This window comes from Cimex lectularius, unplaced genomic scaffold (genome assembly GCF_000648675.2).
Source record: "Cimex lectularius strain Harlan isolate CLEC.00 unplaced genomic scaffold, Clec_2.1 scaffold21, whole genome shotgun sequence".
Classification (NCBI taxonomy): domain Eukaryota; kingdom Metazoa; phylum Arthropoda; class Insecta; order Hemiptera; family Cimicidae; genus Cimex; species Cimex lectularius.
This window is the reverse complement of record NW_019392671.1, coordinates 2,288,852-2,307,973: the sequence shown is the minus strand read 5'-3', so window position 1 is coordinate 2,307,973 and position 19,122 is coordinate 2,288,852. Positions and strand designations below refer to the sequence as shown.

Sequence of the window (19,122 nt, the reverse complement as noted above, 5' to 3'; positions counted from 1 at the left end):
AGGTGAGGAATACATATAGAATAACTAATAACTGTCCTATGAAAAGGCACATAAAACAATTTAAAGCTCCTCTAATTCTGTTTCTGCACCTTCAGATAAAAGAGTACCTTAAGAGCATCAACTACACCATTAAAAACACTCCAACAACAATTGAGTGGGCTAATTAAATTTTTGATTTTTGAAAAGCAAGTTTATCTATGACCAGTCATTAACGATTAATGATGATAGCCAGATTAGAACATCAATTAATGCACTTTCTATCATTAAAGATTGCCTCAATATTGTTCATAACTTGTTTAAAAATAATGTTTAATGTACAATTAATTGTTCCATTTATCATTGGTTTTACTAATTTTATGAAAGGGTTGTAATAAAATGATTATTGTTATTATTAAATAAAAATATTTTTTATCATTTTATTTTTGTATAATTTGTTTCCTAAATATTGTATTAAAAATAAATCCACATAAATATATATATATATTTTTTTGCATATTAGCCATGGTGACGAATTCTTATATGTGTGTTCAAATGTTCAAATTGGGGGGGTATCGTGAAAAAAGGGCCAGAGGCGACGGTGGGAATCAAACCCACGACCGCGGCGTGAGAGGAGTCTCTCATGCTAACCACTCGGCTACCGCGGTCCCCAAACATAAATATAAATAATTTAAAAACTAATGGGCTGGGGTTTAACTTTGTACACTGCATGACAGTTCATGTTGAAATGGGAGGCATGACCGCTCGAAGGTTAAAAGACAATTTCAAAAAATATAAGAGCATATGGCAGTGGTGTATACCATTTCCACAACTTCAACTTCAGCTTCAATACGCAAATGGTACAAAAATGTTTTTAGGTCCTTTTTCATTTGTATTGAATTGTCCTCCATCTGTGCAACAGTAAAAATTCTTAGTTTACAATTTTTCCATGTTCTATGTTGTTTTAGCAAAAATGGTAAGAGCATCAGTAGACCACCATCATGAACAATCCACCAAATATCAATATTGCCTGATATCTATAAATTAAATTAAATTAAATTAGGCCCTTAAAAAAATCATAATTGAAAAAGATTAAATTAGCTACTTTGATAGAAGAATTAGGAAAGAAATTGATTCCTTTAGGTACAAGTAATGCCATTCTTGCAGCTGCTACATTTCTAACTGACTTCAAGAAAGTGTGCCATGTTCTTTCATTTTCGGTCTGTCTCCAACCATAAGGCCAGCCGAGTATCACAGTGTTAGGTTTCATACCACCAAGGCCAGTTGTTTGAATTCTGAAACAGGCAACACATGAAAAAAATTGTGTATTTAGTAATTATTTTGTCTGCGTACAAATGACTAAGCCCTTCAGCAACATCACTCGAAACAAGGACATCCACAAATCCTTTCACTTTTTCCTCCTCCATAGTTTTACGTAGACTTTGTTTTGCAGCCATTGCTTCACCAGCACATTGGCTAAAGTCACCATTTATCACAGATACACATACTGTAAGACCCTTTCCTAAAACGATATATAAAAAAATGTATATTTTCGACTTAAAATTTATACTTTTTTTCTTCATACCGGCCTTGAGCTGGGACGCAAAAGTAAATATTTTCTTGTATTTTGGTACATATTCATCTGTCAACTTGCTCAAAATCAAGATTTGTGGTCGCCAATTCTTAGTATGGGGAGGGCCTTCTTCGAGTCGTAAAAGACTGAATCGAGCCGCTGATAAAGCTAAACCACTTATTCCATCACCCCACTCTTTTTCAGCACTAGAATATTAAATTTATTCAATTAATTGAAATTCAATACAGAATTAAATAGAATATATTAATTAAAATTAATAGAAAGAACTTTATTAATTCCACTTACCCTCTGTATTCAATGTATTTGTAAATGAGACCAGCCATGCCCATGGCAACTAAGGCAAAATACCAGCTTGACATAAACATAACTGCAATGCACATGTTTAAACCGATACAAGACAGTGTCCTAGAAAATATTGTTAACACTAATATGAAATTTTTTTAAACTTTTGTTTAAAAAAAAAAATTGACAAGTCTTTACCAATGGTAATATTTGAAACGTGGCCTCCAGTTTGGTGTTCGCAGAAGTGTTTGTAGAGCACAAGCCAAGTTGACAAAACCATAGCACATCAAAAAGAACATAGAAAGAAGAGGAGCAAGTTGATCAACATTTCCTAACAAGATACCACACTGACATATGCACAAGGTAAGGATAAGAGCCCTTGTTGGTTCCCCTCTGCTTGAAGACACAGCAAATGGAGCAAGAAATGGTATAATTCCATCTTTTGCTATGGCCTGTAAGGAAAATTGAGTAATTATTAAATTAGGACTATTAAACGTATACAGTAGAATCTCCATTATCTAGGATACATTTTTTTAAACTATGTATTTCACTTTGGTTAAAAACACTAACATTAAAGTCTTGTTTATATTGGCTTGTTGGTTTTATCTTAGTTTTCTATTGTTTACCCACTCTGAAAAGGGATTAGGGAAGGTGTTTTAATTCACCAGATTTGTCCTAGATATTGTATTTTTACAAGGTGTTTAAAATTGAGGAAAATAGCACATTTTGGGTATTTAATGGTTTTGCTATTACCACACCTCAGCTAGGAAGTTTTATGTTGTGTTTTATGACACAGGAGAAGCAGCATCTGTAAGTGATTCATTTGATGGCCTGACATGACCTTAGTCTGCTTGTTCTCGATCCTAAGTTGCAAGCCAAAATATCACCAGAAAGAAAACGCATTGTGAACATCCTTTCATTATCCCAAATAATTAAAGTGCTACTGCATTACTTATATTTTTTATCTTATGTACAGATAGATAAGATAAAGATCTTATACATAGATAAGATACTTATTGATAGATATTTTTTCTATTATAAGCAATATAAAAATACGGGAAAGAATGACAAAACCGCTGGACTGCCATGACCAACATACATGAAATAAAACTATCGGTCAAATCGTGGACCATGGAGGAAAAGGAAAAAAGAAAGAATCACATTGACTCGCCTGCAGATAGGCTACACCAAGCTGACACATGGGCATCTCCTTGTCAAAGAAGCTCGCAAGAATCCATAAAGCACATATTAACAGAATGCGAGGAAATAGCGCCGCAAGGAATAAGCTGTGGCTTGCCAGCTTCTAAGGCATAGCAGGGTAATTAATTGATTTTATACCTGAAGCTGATAAACATGGCCCTTTGGTCGCATATAGCCCTTTCATATGTAGGTTGAAATAATATCCTTAATTTGTGTGAATGTATTTATTAGCGTGAACACAGCATGTTTTTGGTGTATTTGTGATAGAACGAATACTTAAAAAATTTCAAATAGCCTAGGTTATTTAGTTTTATATACATCTGCAGTGTGATAGGGGGAGTCCCTGGCATAATGGTGACTACATAATTGTCTAAATGTATTTGTTTGTGTTAGTGGTTAAGTGTGTATAGACTCGATCTGTGTGGAATAGCAAGTACCAACAGACCTGTCGAACCAATTAGGTTAACTAAGGATAGTGAATGTATTTATTGGCATGAATGATTGGAGGGTGCCAAAGTGAAAATCTGTATGTAATAACATATGTTTAATGTAATAACAAAATGTGAGATAGACAAAGCATGAGATGCCGGCTAGCCGACAAAAAAATNTACTTTATGTTCTGATCAAGAAATGTAATTATGTAATTTATACATTGTCAATAATAATCTAGGCATAACATAATTTTATTTGGTAATACCTGTAGAAGTCGAGGTGCACCTGTTAAGCTTTGAAGTCCAGCACCAAGAGTAGAAAGGAAAGAACCGATCAAAATTACCCATTCATTTGGCCAGGCCATGTTTGCTACAACAAGTCTACCACCTATACTTTGTCCAAATCTGTAAAAATAAAGTACACATGAAGTACTTTGGTCATCAAACATAATTCTATTATCTAGCAGGCACAAGAAATGCAAATGAAAACAGTAATTTGGTGTTTAAGCTACAGTTTAAAGCTCTTACTTATCTCGAAGAAGTAAATTGTCCACTGTTCCTGCAAATAATAACACTGATGACAAATAAACAGTGGATGTGGTTAAAATGGCACAAATTGTACCAATCGGGATTGATTTTTGTGCATCAGCCAGATCTCCCGATCTGTTTGAACCAGCCATGATGCCTATAAATTAAAATAATTTTGAAACACTTCTCAGTCAGAATGTAAATGTTGAACATACCAGTTACAGATGGAAAGAAAATTCCAATCAAAATGGTAAATGTTGTCGTTATATCAGCAGTTACTTGGTTATATGTGGGCTTATCCAGTGGTGCAATTTCTTCAGGGACATTCGACGAAGCAATATATTCACCTTCACTAAGAAAATATCCTCCAAGGTTATCTGAAAACAAAAACTAATATTCTTTTCTGTTTGTAAACTTATGAGATACAGCAAAACACTCGATCATTTAGTGACACACACAAAACACTTTCTATACAACATACTTGTAAACCCTTGTTTTCTATAAATCATATAATTTAAAAAACAACATAAAAAAATAACAGTGTACCTAAGACTGTGACATTATTGACTAAAGTTATATATCGTTATGATCTGTCAGTTGATATATTGTTTATAACAATTCAATAAAACTTGTATATTTTGTTTTTGGCCTCTTTGGCCTGGATATTGGAATTAAGCGAGAATAGCTTTATCTTGAATAGTTCATTTGAATACTTCATATTTCAACGTATAATCCTTGCTTGCTCAAGTACCTATAAAATTCAGAATTTTATTTTGTGTGGGTAAAGTATGCTCTGACCTCGGTTATCTTAATTGATCATTTCTTTTCAAAATGCTGACAGTACCACTGCCAGCACTGCTGCCAGAGGACACATATTAGGAGAAACCAGCCATCATTGGCACTCATTATGAGGGATTAAGAGGCAAGGAGGTCTCAAGGAAATTATTATTTTAAGTTTGGAAAGGTTAGGAATTTTAGAATCAAGATTGGATTGATTTAATAACAAAAGGAATATAGAGGTAGTTGTGGATAGTAGAAGTTAGTAAGGAGCTGAGGACTTTTGATTGGAAGGATTAGTTGAGCTGGATATTGGATGGATTGGTGGAACCACACAGTTCCACTCCTTACATCCAAAATGGTCGCAGAGTCATCTTGTATAGAGTGAGTTTTGGCAGTCAAAACAGATTTTCATTCTAAAGGTGTAACTGTCCTAGCCTTCTGCTAAGTCACATCAGTCTGATGTCTAGGTGTAGTCTTAAGTATCTGAGAAGTGGAAGTCGGCTCATTGCTGATGTAAAGTAGAGTGCAAGATTGTTTTTTTTTTTTTCAGCCTTTTCTTCCCCTTTTTCCAGCCTTTCATGAGTTCAAGCTGTTCTTGGATTTGGAAGTTACTTGGATAGGATTTGGGTTAGAAGACAGAATTGCAGTGTCATTGTACAGTGTCATGATGTATGCTGCAGCAGCAGTGTAAATGGTGTACGGGATGGGACAAAGAACACTCTCTTGTGAGATGCTGGCTTGTAAGTTTCTCAGTTTCTAAAGATTTGTCTGAAGTTAATGAATGAAACGTGATTTTTTTAACTGACATAATATTTCTAAATAAATCCAGAAGTGTAGAAATAGTGAATTAAAGATTACAGATAAAATAATACTTTAATGGTGATTTTTATGTTAATGAGATTTTTTATATTACCGAAAAAGACACCGCTGGCAAGACCCATGATTCCATTTCTTACAGTAACCTCATGATTTTCATAATACGGATCACAAGTCACTACGGAACCATTTTTTGTGCAGAAAATGTCGAACATCTGTCCTTCTTTGGTGCAGTTTTCAGGACTGATATCTTTGAGAAGGCGATTGCCTAAAACGCACATCCTGAAAAAATAAAGTTTTAATTGTTATTGTTACAATGATTGCTATTACAGTTGACTTACTTTAGCTTGTCATTGCCATAGAAATTAGTGAAGATCCCGACGTAAACAGCAATGATGGACAGAATCACACAAGTCAAAGCGATACCAGCAAATTTATTAACAAATTTAACTCCTATAAAGACAATAGTTCCCATGACCATCAACAAACCAGTGCCATAGACACGGAAATTGTTGTACATAATTTCTACATCTTTAGTGAAATCTCCAAAGATTGATAAACCTGGGGCCATGTAAGTCTGTAAAAAAGATAATAAATTATTTATTATTATTATTGTTAACATTTATTAAATTATGAGCTAAAGAAATTATTACTATGAATTATAATATATACATATATATTATAATACAACATTTTGCTTTATTATTTTTTGTTTATGTGATACTTCAAAGTATTTTGGTAAAAATAATGCTTTAACATCTCTGCCTTCTTTCTATCTTAGTGTCTTGATATAAATAATTTATTTATTTAACACAGTAAACTCCAAATATACTATTAACACTCGAGCTGTACAAGTCTATTACAAATTTTGTACTGAAAAATCAGGGATAAGGCAAATTTGAAAGAATAGAAAAAAAAGTTCCTCAAATTTTCCATGAGTATATACCCTTCATCAGCTCTTTGTAACTATTACTAATAATTCACAAGGTTATCAAATATGAACATCTTCTTACAATAATGAAAAGTATGGTTTCAAGCATACTGAAGTGGAACAAAATCTACAACCTGTACATTTTACATTGGAATTTTTTTCCTGGGGTCACTGGTGACTGTAGTCCCCACTTTACTAATTTATCTAGGCATTAGTGTCCACTTTCCAAATGCGTGTTTCCTTGTAGAGGTTTCTATCTTAGTTTTCATATTTCTATGGTGATAATTAAATGGGCAATGGCCAGTATAAAGGTAGAATTTTGTTTTCTTGGTTGATATGTTGAATTCTTTGATTGTTTTGCACCTGGGGAATTCTTTCAGTGCATGGTTATTTTTTTCTCAATCTGTTCAGTTTGCTTTTAGTATGCTGCAACGCCAATTTGTTATGGTCTAAATGGTGTCAAATAGGCACTTTGAGTTGAAGGTGGAGTAGTATGCCTTCAGTAACTGTATGACATTATTATTATCTTACATTATCTATGCATCTTTTATTCCCTTTTTAAGTACTTCTTGTGCAGAGTTCTATTGCATGGGAGCTTGGAAAACTGATGGTGTGGGGGCTAAAGCTTGCTAGGACAAAATTTGTGCATTTCCATCATCTCCATGATCCATTTTGGATCCATCTATTTAACAAGTAAGACCCTCTTTTATTTTTAGGGTTTTTATGCTTCCAAACATCACTTGATGTTTTGTCAGACATTGTTATATCCATATCATTTTTTAAACCTTTTTTATGATTTTATGGTGGATTTCTCTAAGGTTGTTTTATTTCATTTTGAACCTAAAAGTCTGTTTGCACTTTTATAGGGCATCCCCTGGATGCATGTATGCAATGCCAATCAATCTTTGTAATTTTTAAAATCACTGTTGTGGCTTATTTACCAAAGTCTTTGACCACCAAGACCACACCATGACCACAGTTTGTATACTGACAGGCAAACAATTCACCCACTTGCACTATAACTTGATTTGTATATGTTTTTATATATTAATCTACGTTTCACGTTTTTTAACGTTTAATAATCTAAAAAGTAAAAAAATGTACATTTCTAAGGAAAAAAAGGACATAGAATTGGTTTAATTTTGTTTTAGATTTTTAATTAACATTTCACTATCATGTATTTCCTGTATTGCCTCTTGAGGTTGGCTCTGGGAAAAATTACAAGCTTTATACCATTCATTTCACCTTCTCCAATCTGGAGACGATAGAGCAAATCTACACTCATCTGTAAAAGGTACAGCAGACCAATCATCTAAAGACCAATGGCTGTGTTCTCGAGCAAATGTGAGCCTTGCAACTCTGTGAGTTCTGGTCAATTCTAGTCCTCTTAAGGGGCAAAAAGCCATCAGTCCATACTGATTTAACCTTCTGCAAGCAGTTCGTTCAGAAATTTGGACACCTGGAACTTCCTGGAGCTGATAAATCGCTTGAACAACAGTAAGGTGCCTGTTTGCAAATTTCTCAAAGTAAAAAAACAGTCATCCTGTGAGTCTTTTACCCTTGGGTATCCAGAACCAGGCCTTTGATGGGAGGACCCAGTTTCTCGAAAGTTTCTAATGGCAGTATTTTGTAGGGCACTCCGATGGCAATAGCTGCATACCTGATGGAACGTCCATCATCAATAAGTGTCACACCACGTGCAACATCCTCAGTACTAAGTGGCATGTTTAAGTTCAAAAGTAGAAATTAAGAAAACAAAGATGAAAACTAAACAGTTTATTGCTTCAGAATTCAAATGTGACTGAATAAACTTTTAAAAAAGTAAACATTGAAAAATCCTTTATTCTTGTTTTGGATAAAGGATTAAGTGTATTTACCTCTAATTGATAATCCCAATTTAAAACATAGCATAAACAAATATTTATTGATAGAAACAATAAGACAAAATAAGGGCAAATTTTTTATTGAGAAAAAAAAACAATTGGGTGGAATTTTTTGCTGGTTAGTGTATACCCAACAGACAATTTTTTGTGAATAGGATGAGATGGTAGTACCATTGCATGGCCACCGAGGTCCCCTGATCTCAACCTTATGGACTTCTTTGTTTGGGGTTTTCTCAAACAAGAAGCCTACAAAGTACAGGACAACAGCAAAGAAGATTTAAAGAGGAGAATAACTGATGCAGCACAAAAGTTTAAGGAGAAGTTCTTTCAGTTATTGTGGGAGCTGTTTGGAAACGGGCAAGATTGTGTATCATGAACAGAGGAAGGCAGTTCAAACAAATTTTATCCGGAATGCATTATTGTTTTATGTCATGTGCATTTTTTCAAAATGAGAATAAAAAGAAAGGAAAGGGATGCAAACATGTTAAACTATTTCCACCCCCTTCCCTCAACCGAGACCACATTTTTTCACCTTTGAAGCTTGGTTTCTCTTCCGAAAGAAGTATCAATCACAGTAATGCATACATAACCAGAAAGGTTATTAAATGAAGAAATTTTTGTGTGATTTGTCAGTCTATAAGATTGTTTGTAAAGAAAGTCAAAATTTTAAATTCCTCTAAAAATTCAGGATTTCTGAAATTTTTTGCAATTCCTCTGTTATAAATGACATTTAAGCGGGTCGCAAAGAAATGAAAATGGCGTAGTCCTATACAAAATTTATCGCTTTTTCCAAAAAAGATTCAAAAACTGCGAATAAATTAGGTAAAAGTTGGGAAAACGCGATTTAACGGCATAATGCCTGATAATTTTTTTTTTTTGAAAACACAAAACTATCATAACTGTTGGGGTCCTTCCGAGCGCTGTTAAACCTTGCGGGCCCTCACAAGGGCCGGTTTTGTACCCAGAAAGGTCCCAACTGTTCTGCCCTATCGGGAAGCGGCACAAAACTCCCAGTCACTAAACTGGTGACCCCGACGTGATATGAACACGCATCATGGATGAGGCTAACACCAGCAATCAGCCTCAGGAACAGTCACAGGAGGTATCCGCCGTGGGTCCGATGCCACGCATACCGCCCTTCTGGAGGAACGACCCTGCCTTATGGTTTATCCAGATAGAAGCCGTCTTCGCTACGTCAAGAATAGCATCAAGTTCTGCTAGATATCAACTGGTGGTCGCCAATCTCGAATTGGCACAACTACAACAAGTGACTGACATCCTGCGGAATCCCAGCAAGACACCATACGAAGACTTGAAAGCCCGCTTACTTGACACTTTCGAGGAAAGTGAAAGTGTTAAAGTTAAGCGGCTCCTCGAACAGACTACTCTCGGAGACGAACGACCATCACTCTTCCTTCGTTCCATGCGACAGAAAGCTGGAAACCTCGTCTCAGAGGAACTTCTCCGGAATCTGTGGCTGAGAGCTCTTCCCAAAAGGATGCAAGAGATCCTCGCGACTGTTGACGTCGCAGACCTCGACAAATTATCTATAACAGCAGATAAGATAGCCGAAGTCGAGGCCGCGAACATTTACGCCGTACAAAGTTTAACATCATCATCAGCAAAAAATTGTGCTGTAGCCACCTTGTCTCAACAAGTAGCCGAGTTGGCAAAAAAACTCGAGCTTCTGAAGGGACAGCTCCGACGTCGATCTCGAAGCCGCCCACGAACTCCCTCACGAAGCAGGGATGCCACCCCGGACCAGAGGAACCTGTTTTTATCATCGTAAATTCGGTGATATGGCACGACGGTGCACAGAACCCTGCGAAAAACGAAAAAACTGATTTCGATGGCAGTTCCTTGGGCCAGGCCTGCCTCCGATGTCAACTCAATTTCGGCCCGTCTGTTCGTCAGTGACTCCGCGATTGGAACAACTTTTCTGGTTGACACCGGAGCAGCTGTATCAGTAATTCCACTAGGAATGAAACAAAACCCCCAGTCACTAAAATAACTATTGAACAGTGACAGGATACCCGGTCTGGCATCAACTCCATTTTCAATAAAGTTTAAAAAAAAAATCACACTGATCCACCCTGTATATATATATAATTTTTTTTAAAAAGAATTTATTATTATTACTTTTTTAAAGGGTGCTTATAGATTAAGTTTCTCTTTATGAATAGTCACCTGTTAAATTGGCTTTAACCCTGATTTTTCAATGCAAAATTATAAGAAGGCTGATTGAGAATTACAAATTAGAATAAATGGGGAATCAAAATGAGAAGTTGGTGGCATGGGTGATCGAAGTCATGCTAGCTCAAGTGGTACAGCATTGGAATATTTATTTATCTGAAGATTGGCGTTCGAATCCCAACTGTGACAAATTTTTCATTTCAAAAACGTATGTATAATAAGTTGAATATATTGAGACTATTACAAATGCCAATATTGTTTCAATTCAAAACACAAGATTCTCATTGTAAAAAAATTGTTGTTGTCCTTATAATTTTGTAAAATTTGTTAAAAAATATTTTGTGTGTAAATTATACTTACTAGAACTATTTCAACAGCTCCTATAATGTACATAGCGGCCGCTAGTGTGGTACCCGTATAGAACAGCATTCCGACTGCTCCTCCGAACTCAGGTCCTAGCGATCTGGATATCATAAAGTACGATCCCCCTGCTGGAACCACACCGTTTGTAGCAATTGCGCTCATCGATATCGCAGTCAGCATTGTCTAGAAAAAAATGCACAAAGTTTCACATGTATCTCATGGGTGGCCTGAATGCCAACGTTCACAAGTCATAGACAAAATAATTTTGTCAAATCTCTTCAATGCACAATATTGAATTTGGGTCATGCATATTATACATAAACAGAGATAAACAATTGATACCAGCGGTATAACTTAATGACAAATTTATCGGTTTTATAACGAGTTTTTTTATGATTTCATTTTTTAAAATGCAAAATTAATAAACAAAGAAACCTGTTCGGTCATACGGGGTGATTCTTAACAATGCACACGCACACTTAAAATGCCAAGCTCCAAGTTTGTATTTTCAGGCAGACGTAAAATTGGTCCTGTCGATAGTCAATCCTAGTGAGTTCTCGTGAAAAGGGCTGACGATGGATTTAGCTCTCCATGCTCTTAATAATAATAATAATAATAATAATAATAAATCATTCCCTCATATTTTCCCCACTTTGCTGGGATGCTGTCTATTATTTTCTCAGCAGTATTTATTAACGGTAACATTCTAATGTTCAATATCTTTTTGAAAGACATCAGAGATAACAATGAAAATTTTAGGAGAAAAAACACCTACACTACCTAGGGAAAGACACATTAAGCCTAACCTATTTCTTCTAGCTATTATGTTCTCATTATTTTATCCTTATTACATTGTGTAACCAAATAGTCATGTATTTTGGAAAAGGCGTAAAATTTAGTAAATTATTAAATGTCGTTATTGTGAGAAAAAGTCTCAAGTCAAATTCTGTCTTATTTGGAAAAAAATTCTTTTCCTTTCCATAATGTCATAAGTGACTCTAATGGAGGTTTCTTAGTTTGTCCGGGTCGTCTGCTCCTACTTTAACATGAAACATTGAGTTTTAAATTTACCGTAACTTTACCTTTAGGATCGCATTTTTATGCAAAAAAATAAATAAATGTGAATACGCAAATTCCATTTGTTTTTGCAAAACCCTGCTAGAAATGGAATTCTAATTTTTGATTTTAAAAAATTAGAGAATAAAAGAGGCCGTCGGTGGTTAGGCGTTGACACGGCGCTCATCATTGTAAGGTAAAGGTCCCAGGTTCGAATCAAACGACCCTGCATTCGAACCCGACATTCTTACAAGCAGGTTTTTTTTTTCAAAAACACCGGCATCCCGAGGGTTCATATAACCTCGTAGTTGAAATACCCTCGTTAAAAAAATTATTAATTCATTTTTAGTTTATTTTTGTTTAACAAAATTGTAAACGTGAATGTTCTGATATTGGAATAATAAATCCTTTTACAGATCGCAAAAAGGCCAAATAAATTTGGATTATTTTTGTACGCCACGTGGCGGTAGATAGGCGTACTACAGAAATCTAATGATTGCACCATATAAAGTGTATTAAATAAAATAACATTAAAACCAAATAATCAATTTATTTCTTTGTAAACGTACTTAAATTGCGTCTCCCAAGGGAGTATATTAGGACCAATCCACAATATAGTCTACACCGCTGATATACCTATACATCTTAACACCCACATCACGACTTTCGCTGATGATACAGCAATCCTCACCTCACATTCTAACCCTATCCTTGCAGCAAAAGCATCCCAAGACCACCTAGACCTCATTACCGACTGGTGCACTCGGTGGCGCATCAAGCTAAATGAACAAAAGACGTGACGTTCAACTTGGAAGTACCTACCCCCATTGCACATATACAGCAAGATAATCCCCCCTTCCAACAAAATTCGTTACCTTGTACAGCAGATTTACATGGAACACACACATAAAAAAAAGATAAGGGCTGAAATGAAAATATGTACTCCTCATAACACTCAAATATGGACACAACGAACTAATTATATACAAGAAACTAATTAAACCGATTTGGATTTATGGAATCAAGCTATAGGGTTCAGCCATGCTATCCAATATCAAAAGAATCCAATCCTTTCAACCAAACGTCCTTCATCGCATCCGCGCTCTCTTCTATGCCACAAACCAAACCATCCTCAATACGGACATATCCAAACACGATTCCACAACTTCCACTCCAAGCTCTCCTTCCACACCAATCCTCTTCAAGCCCTCTCTTCAACATTCCGACCTAACCATCTTCCTTCCACGCCATCTCAAAAAAACCGTGGTATCGTGACCTCATAACACAACCTTAAACCTCAACTAATAATCCTAAGTTCCAGCAATGGCCGGCTCCTCTCCCACATCCCCATCCCCGCGATGTGACATTTTCCAGCCTCATCTTTCATTAATGACTTCCAACGAATTGTCAAATATGTAAATTTTTGTTCTGAAAATAATAATAATTTAAAAAAATGGATTACGTCTGTCCCTAGATCCTTATATGAACAATGAAGAGCATTTGAACTTTAATACAGTACAAACATTTCACCTAATAAATCGTAAAATACCTGGCATGTGAATGATTGATGATGAATATGTCCCCAAATAGATTTATGAAATATTGAGGAGAGCTCTATAAAGTAATGAACCTGAAGGTTTATAGTTTTTTTATCATCCTTTTTATTCTCGTTTTATTTAATGCGTCTTATTTCGCGGGTTTGGTCTGGACTGGCATTCGCCATCTTCACTTGGTCTGTGTGATTTCTGTAAATGAAGTGTCACTTATAAGATCCGGGTGTGTCGGCGTTTTCTTTGTTTGTCGGTGCCTTTGGTGGACTATGTGTTTCTTTTTATTGTTCCTGATTTCACATAAATCACATTGACACACTGAAGATGGCGAAATGCCAGTCTGACAGACCAACCCAGAGAAGATAGGCCAAATTGATTGCTTAAGACCAACTTGCAGGTTCATCACCCAGCAAAACACATAAGGGAATCTCACGATTATTCTCGTTTATTTTTTTAATCTGTCAAGCGCGTTTCGGTATTCCGTCATCTTCAGTAGTTGTATTGCATGTTATTTTGTCCATTTATACGTTACAAAAAAGGCAGAGAGGGACGATTCGGCATGTTCTTTGATAAGGTCGTCAGTTCGTTTTTGTTGTTTTATGCAGTGGTTTTAGTTGTGTTCATGTGTTGTGATTGTTTTCGAATATTAATTTTCTGTCGTTCTTGTCATAGATCAACTAGTCTGAATTGTTGGCAGTACAGGGTGGTTTTGTTGATGTGAGTATGGCGTTCATTTTTCTCCACAAACTATCTTATGCATTTCTTATATCTTTTTCAACCTCTGCTGAGTGTGGAGTTTTAATGAAGAAAACAACCAGGTGCTTATAAATTCATATGTAAACTTCCCAATGTGGGGCTTAGGCGGAACTTGTGGCCTTGAGTTCCCTCTCAAAAGTGCTCAAGACGTTGATAAGAAACATCCCTCTCTCAGATATACAGCCTCTTTTTTCTCATTTAGAGTATGTAAAAAGAAAGAAAAAATACAGAAAAATACAGTGATATGGTTTCGAGAAGACCACACGTGGGGTTTGTGGAGCTTGTGGTTTATTCCTTTTTTTCTCCAAATTTTATTAACATTTCGTCCTTTCAGGTTCTCTGTTTTGTGAAAGATGTCATCATCAGGGATGGCCTTATTTTATTGGATACGAACAGATTAGAGCAGAGTTTGAGAGGCAGTAGAGAGAAGCACCAATTGAAGGCGGTGGCACTAAAGAAGTAGACAGTGAAGACTTGATGATGAAGAAGCCCCTTGGAACTTCAAGCTCTGCCAGTTTCAGGCTCTGAAGGTGAAGAAACAGTTTTGGGGAAGGATGAACATTTTGACGAAATCGACTTTAATCAAAAGTACAAGCCAAAACTCCACAATGAAATGTCATTTATCTTCTAGATGCAAGACGTGTCTGAGCATGTAAAAGGCGTTTTCCTATTTTGAATTATTTAGAAGAATGGACATCACACTAATGAAGGAATCAGGAGCCAAACCCCGGACTTAGAGAAGATGTGGAACTAACTGAAGTTTTTTACAGAAAATTGAGTCTTCTATTTTTCAAAATTGCCATTTTCATGCCTTATTGATCTCCAGGGGAAGTCGAACTGCTTCTTTTTGTAAGTGCAAATCGCTTTTTAGCGTCCCATGGCATGAAATTTGGATTTGGTATACTCGTAAGTTGTAAGACCCTTTCTTGTCCGATGTGACGCCAGCGTACCAAACATGAGTTGGGTCAGCTCGTGACGTGGAAATGGAGTGTTAATGCTCTTCCGAATCCTTACGGTCTTTTTCTGGCTGTCTTTGAGTTCCAGTCTTTTCTGGTCCCGAAAACCTCTGAAAAGGGCATCGAAAATGCATTAAATGCGAACCTGGTTGTTCTAATTAAAACCCCGCACTCAGCATGTAAACGCAACAACCACGATGATAATAAAAAGATAAAGGATTCTATTTTTCTACTCAATGGTAGGTTATCGTACATACGCAGTTTCTGTCTAATTTTAAGTCACTCTTATTCAATATTTCTTCGAATGCAAAGCAACTGCTAAATGGAAACATAACGTAGGGTGCCATGATGACCTTGGATAGAGAATAACAGCCAATGAATTTTCTAAGGAACTAAGGAAAATAAAATAATACAAAAGGCTAAAGTGCTTTGAAAATACCAAACCCCTGCTAAGCAGCTAAATACCCTCCTTCTCATCATCATTTTGTCAACATTTTATCTTAGAGGCTCTCAATCAAATGAAACTTGGTGAAATTTTATATTTTTCGGTTTTGCTTCTAACAAAATTTAATTTCACTACAGTTTCTGACCCCTTCGCCTAGTTGTAATTAACAGGGGGCAAAGGGAAGAAGTTGAACTTAGGCGAATCGAGGATTACAACCAAGAGCGAAATATGAAATTGTCTCAGGCAGTTTCCAAGCGACATGGTACGTTAGTCAACTTTGCGGTTGGTTTATTTTTCTGACGAGTACAGGCCCCTTATGATCGTAAAATAGCAAAAATTAAGAAAGTTAGTGTGAAATTATTGTTTATTATTGTCAGCAATAACAGTGTTTTTGTAGAGGAATGGTAAGCTGAATGATTGCTTTATTTAACTTAAGTTTATTTATTATTAAATATCATCGTGTACTTGCTATCTGTAATAAAATAGCAGCTTATTCTCTACCTTAATATGAGTCTTTTTACCTTATGATTGTTGTGATATCTTGACTTGTATATAAAAGAACAATTATTTATACTTTTTGCCTGTACCGTCAATCCCTTCCAGAGTAGATTTCACAACAATAAAATGAAAATTCTAACAGGTTTTGTCTCCACTAATCATAATCATTTTGGCTCTCAGAAGCTCCATAACGCGAGAATTTATTTCTCATTGTGTATTGAAACCGGCTACACGTAGTCCGTCACAGTCATTAATAAGCGCACACAAACTCAGCAGCAAAATTTCCTCGCACATAGGCATGCCCACAGCATTTGGAAAACGTACATAATGCATAATTATAGTCCATCTATATGGATATCAATCATTATTTACATTTGGACAAAGTGAGGGATGGTCATCTTTTTAGGACTTTTAAATACTGAGGAATGATCTTTGTTCTTGTTTTTAATGACCATTTCTCACTTAATAATATTTTCGTTTGTTTCAATATTTATCTAGTCAATGAGCTTTCATGCTAGTTATCTGTTAAGGATGTAACCGCCCTTGAATTCCGTTTTAAAACTCTTAGGAGACAATGAATTACTAAAGTAAATAAAACAAAACTGGAAGTTTTAATGCTATGAGTCTAATTACCACAGAACAACAGCAGAGCACAATTAAAAAACCTTGGATGGCTCCGGCAGTGCCGACAACCCAAGTTAGACGGATGAATAGGATGACGCCGAAGATATTCTGTATGCATGGAAGGTAAACACCGACCAGCGTTCCCATGGAGGCGCCTCCAGTTTGGGGCTTTGCATCCGGATCTTCTGCGGCAGGAATCGTATTGGAGTAGTTGGCTAGGGAGTTGATGAGTGTCGATATCCTGGGCCGATCCTCCATCTCTTCCTGCGTACATAAAACAAATAAATAACAAGTTGTAATCTGATTTTTTTAAAATGCTCCAAAAAGCATGTTTATAATGTGTACAATCATGGTATTCTTGTAATCAATGACAACTTCCTGTTTATCACGACAAGCGTATATCGCCTCGTTTCTTATTCAAATCCACCAATCGGTTCGTGTATAATTTGAATAAACCACGTTAATTCCGTTATCTTCCCTTGTCCTATCATTATCTGGTCTATATTTAGCTCCTTCTACGCCCATCTCTAAACAATCGCTCAACTTATTAGGAGGGACCTGCACCTTAGTTATTCTAATTATTCACGTCGACCGTGTCTATTTTCAGCCAGAGACATTATGTGTTTCCTTAATAATAAAATGCTTTTGACATTGTTTTACTAGAGATAACACAATTAAAATGTACAACCCTGTCAATTACTGCTGTAAAAACGATTTCAATTAGTTGACACATTTTATTTTACATTTTGGCAATTGAGTAAAAATACAATTCTAAAAAAATTGTTCGGAAATCGTGAGATGCCGTCTGGTGTGATGTAGGTTTCAGAAAAACATTTTCTTTATCCTGCCAACGTTTCGATCTTTATTGAGATCATCTTCAGAGCTCAAAGTGTTTGTTTTCTGCGTAATCATCGATTAACGGTCACTAATCACCACATATTCTAAAAAAAGCGAATTTGTCCTAGTTCTTGGTGCTCTAATTATTACATATAAATCAAGACATAAGTACAAAACTCAAAACCACCTAACTCCTGACAATAAATCTCTATGGACGACAACGAATCGTACCCTTTCTTGTCTTTTGGGTCTCTTGGATCCGAAAGGGATCTTGTTTTTCACTTTTACAAAAAACAAAACAATCCCTTCTTTATATTTCAATAATCTTCCCATCCACGTTGCGAACAACGTACGATACCTTTGTCTGTACCTCGACAAATGACTTACGTAGAATCCCCGTACGAGACTCAAACGTAAAAATTAACTGTTAAAAAGACTACTTGACAAGCGATCAAACTTACAGTAACAAAAAAATACTACACACTTCTTTGCTAGCCCCACTAAGGCCATACGGACTTGAACTGCTAACGTTATAGACAGAAAGTACGAAAAAGAAAAATCCTGTCTGCCCAGTACCTATCAACCGTCCTAAGCCGCAATTACGTCCATAATCTCTACACATAAATAAAGTCAAACAGGAGTTGAACACACCTTTTAATTAAGACTTTTTATTATCCCTTCGCACTGCTGATGGCAGTTGGGACAAAAAACCCAACGAAGAAAAACCTATCTCTGCCTAGCACCCATCCTTCATCTCACACCGAATAGTGACATCCATAACCTCCTCCACATACAAAGGAAGTCCTACAGGATTTGAATACCTCTTTTATGGAAGAACCCTTCCCAGAGAAAATGCTCTCTCTCTCTCAACAGCACCTACCACCATCTTCACCATACATCCATCAACTTTTAACCATGAATAATGTTGAACAAGACGTGAATACTCTTTTACCTCTTTCTATCTTTCCTGTTTTTTTTATTCCTTCCGACCTTAAACTGTTCATCTCCACTTAAAAAAAAAAAAAAAAAAAAAGATTCCTGGATTTGATTTATTTATGAGTCAAAGCAATCTACCAAGAAAAAGCTTGGTTTTTCCTTACTCTACTTCTTTAGTGACTGGGAGTTCTTGGTGGCCCTGAGAAACTACTCCGATTTGCTGCAGAATGGAGACCGAGACCATTCCATAACCGGTAGTGGCACCTAGCGGGTACCGTGGCAACTGCTGGTGGCCACCACAACCTCTGTCCTACGAACAACGTATTTCCCAGTTCTTTTGAAATTTCCCACTATCATTCTCCTTTATAAACGAATGGTTTCATTCAGTCCTGTCAATCTTCCTTCATCAGAGTAAAAATCTCGAGAAGCTCCTATTAAAACGTCTTTACCTCATCACTGAATCTCACGAAACTATTCCGAGCCGCTG

At 36.1% G+C, this 19,122-nt stretch overlaps 1 protein-coding gene across 9 annotated transcripts in view; it reads right to left on the bottom strand.

Moving 5' to 3' along the window:
• LOC106668556 (solute carrier family 12 member 6) overlaps nucleotides 1-19,122 on the bottom strand; it is a 468,955-nt gene that overhangs the window by 7,261 nt on the left and 442,572 nt on the right. For all 9 annotated transcript variants that reach the window (XM_014397420.2, XM_014397419.2, XM_024225292.1 and 6 more), the window contains 13 exons: nucleotides 16,872-17,126; nucleotides 10,975-11,160; nucleotides 5,949-6,184; nucleotides 5,705-5,889; nucleotides 4,227-4,388; nucleotides 4,012-4,168; nucleotides 3,750-3,888; nucleotides 2,051-2,304; nucleotides 1,856-1,975; nucleotides 1,562-1,755; nucleotides 1,330-1,498; nucleotides 1,082-1,271; nucleotides 798-1,013 (listed from right to left, as the gene is read on the bottom strand). In XM_014397420.2, coding sequence (XP_014252906.1) covers nucleotides 798-1,013; nucleotides 1,082-1,271; nucleotides 1,330-1,498; nucleotides 1,562-1,755; nucleotides 1,856-1,975; nucleotides 2,051-2,304; nucleotides 3,750-3,888; nucleotides 4,012-4,168; nucleotides 4,227-4,388; nucleotides 5,705-5,889; nucleotides 5,949-6,184; nucleotides 10,975-11,160; nucleotides 16,872-17,126 — 2,463 coding nt within the window. The remainder of the gene's footprint in view (nucleotides 1-797; nucleotides 1,014-1,081; nucleotides 1,272-1,329; nucleotides 1,499-1,561; nucleotides 1,756-1,855; nucleotides 1,976-2,050; nucleotides 2,305-3,749; nucleotides 3,889-4,011; nucleotides 4,169-4,226; nucleotides 4,389-5,704; nucleotides 5,890-5,948; nucleotides 6,185-10,974; nucleotides 11,161-16,871; nucleotides 17,127-19,122) is intronic.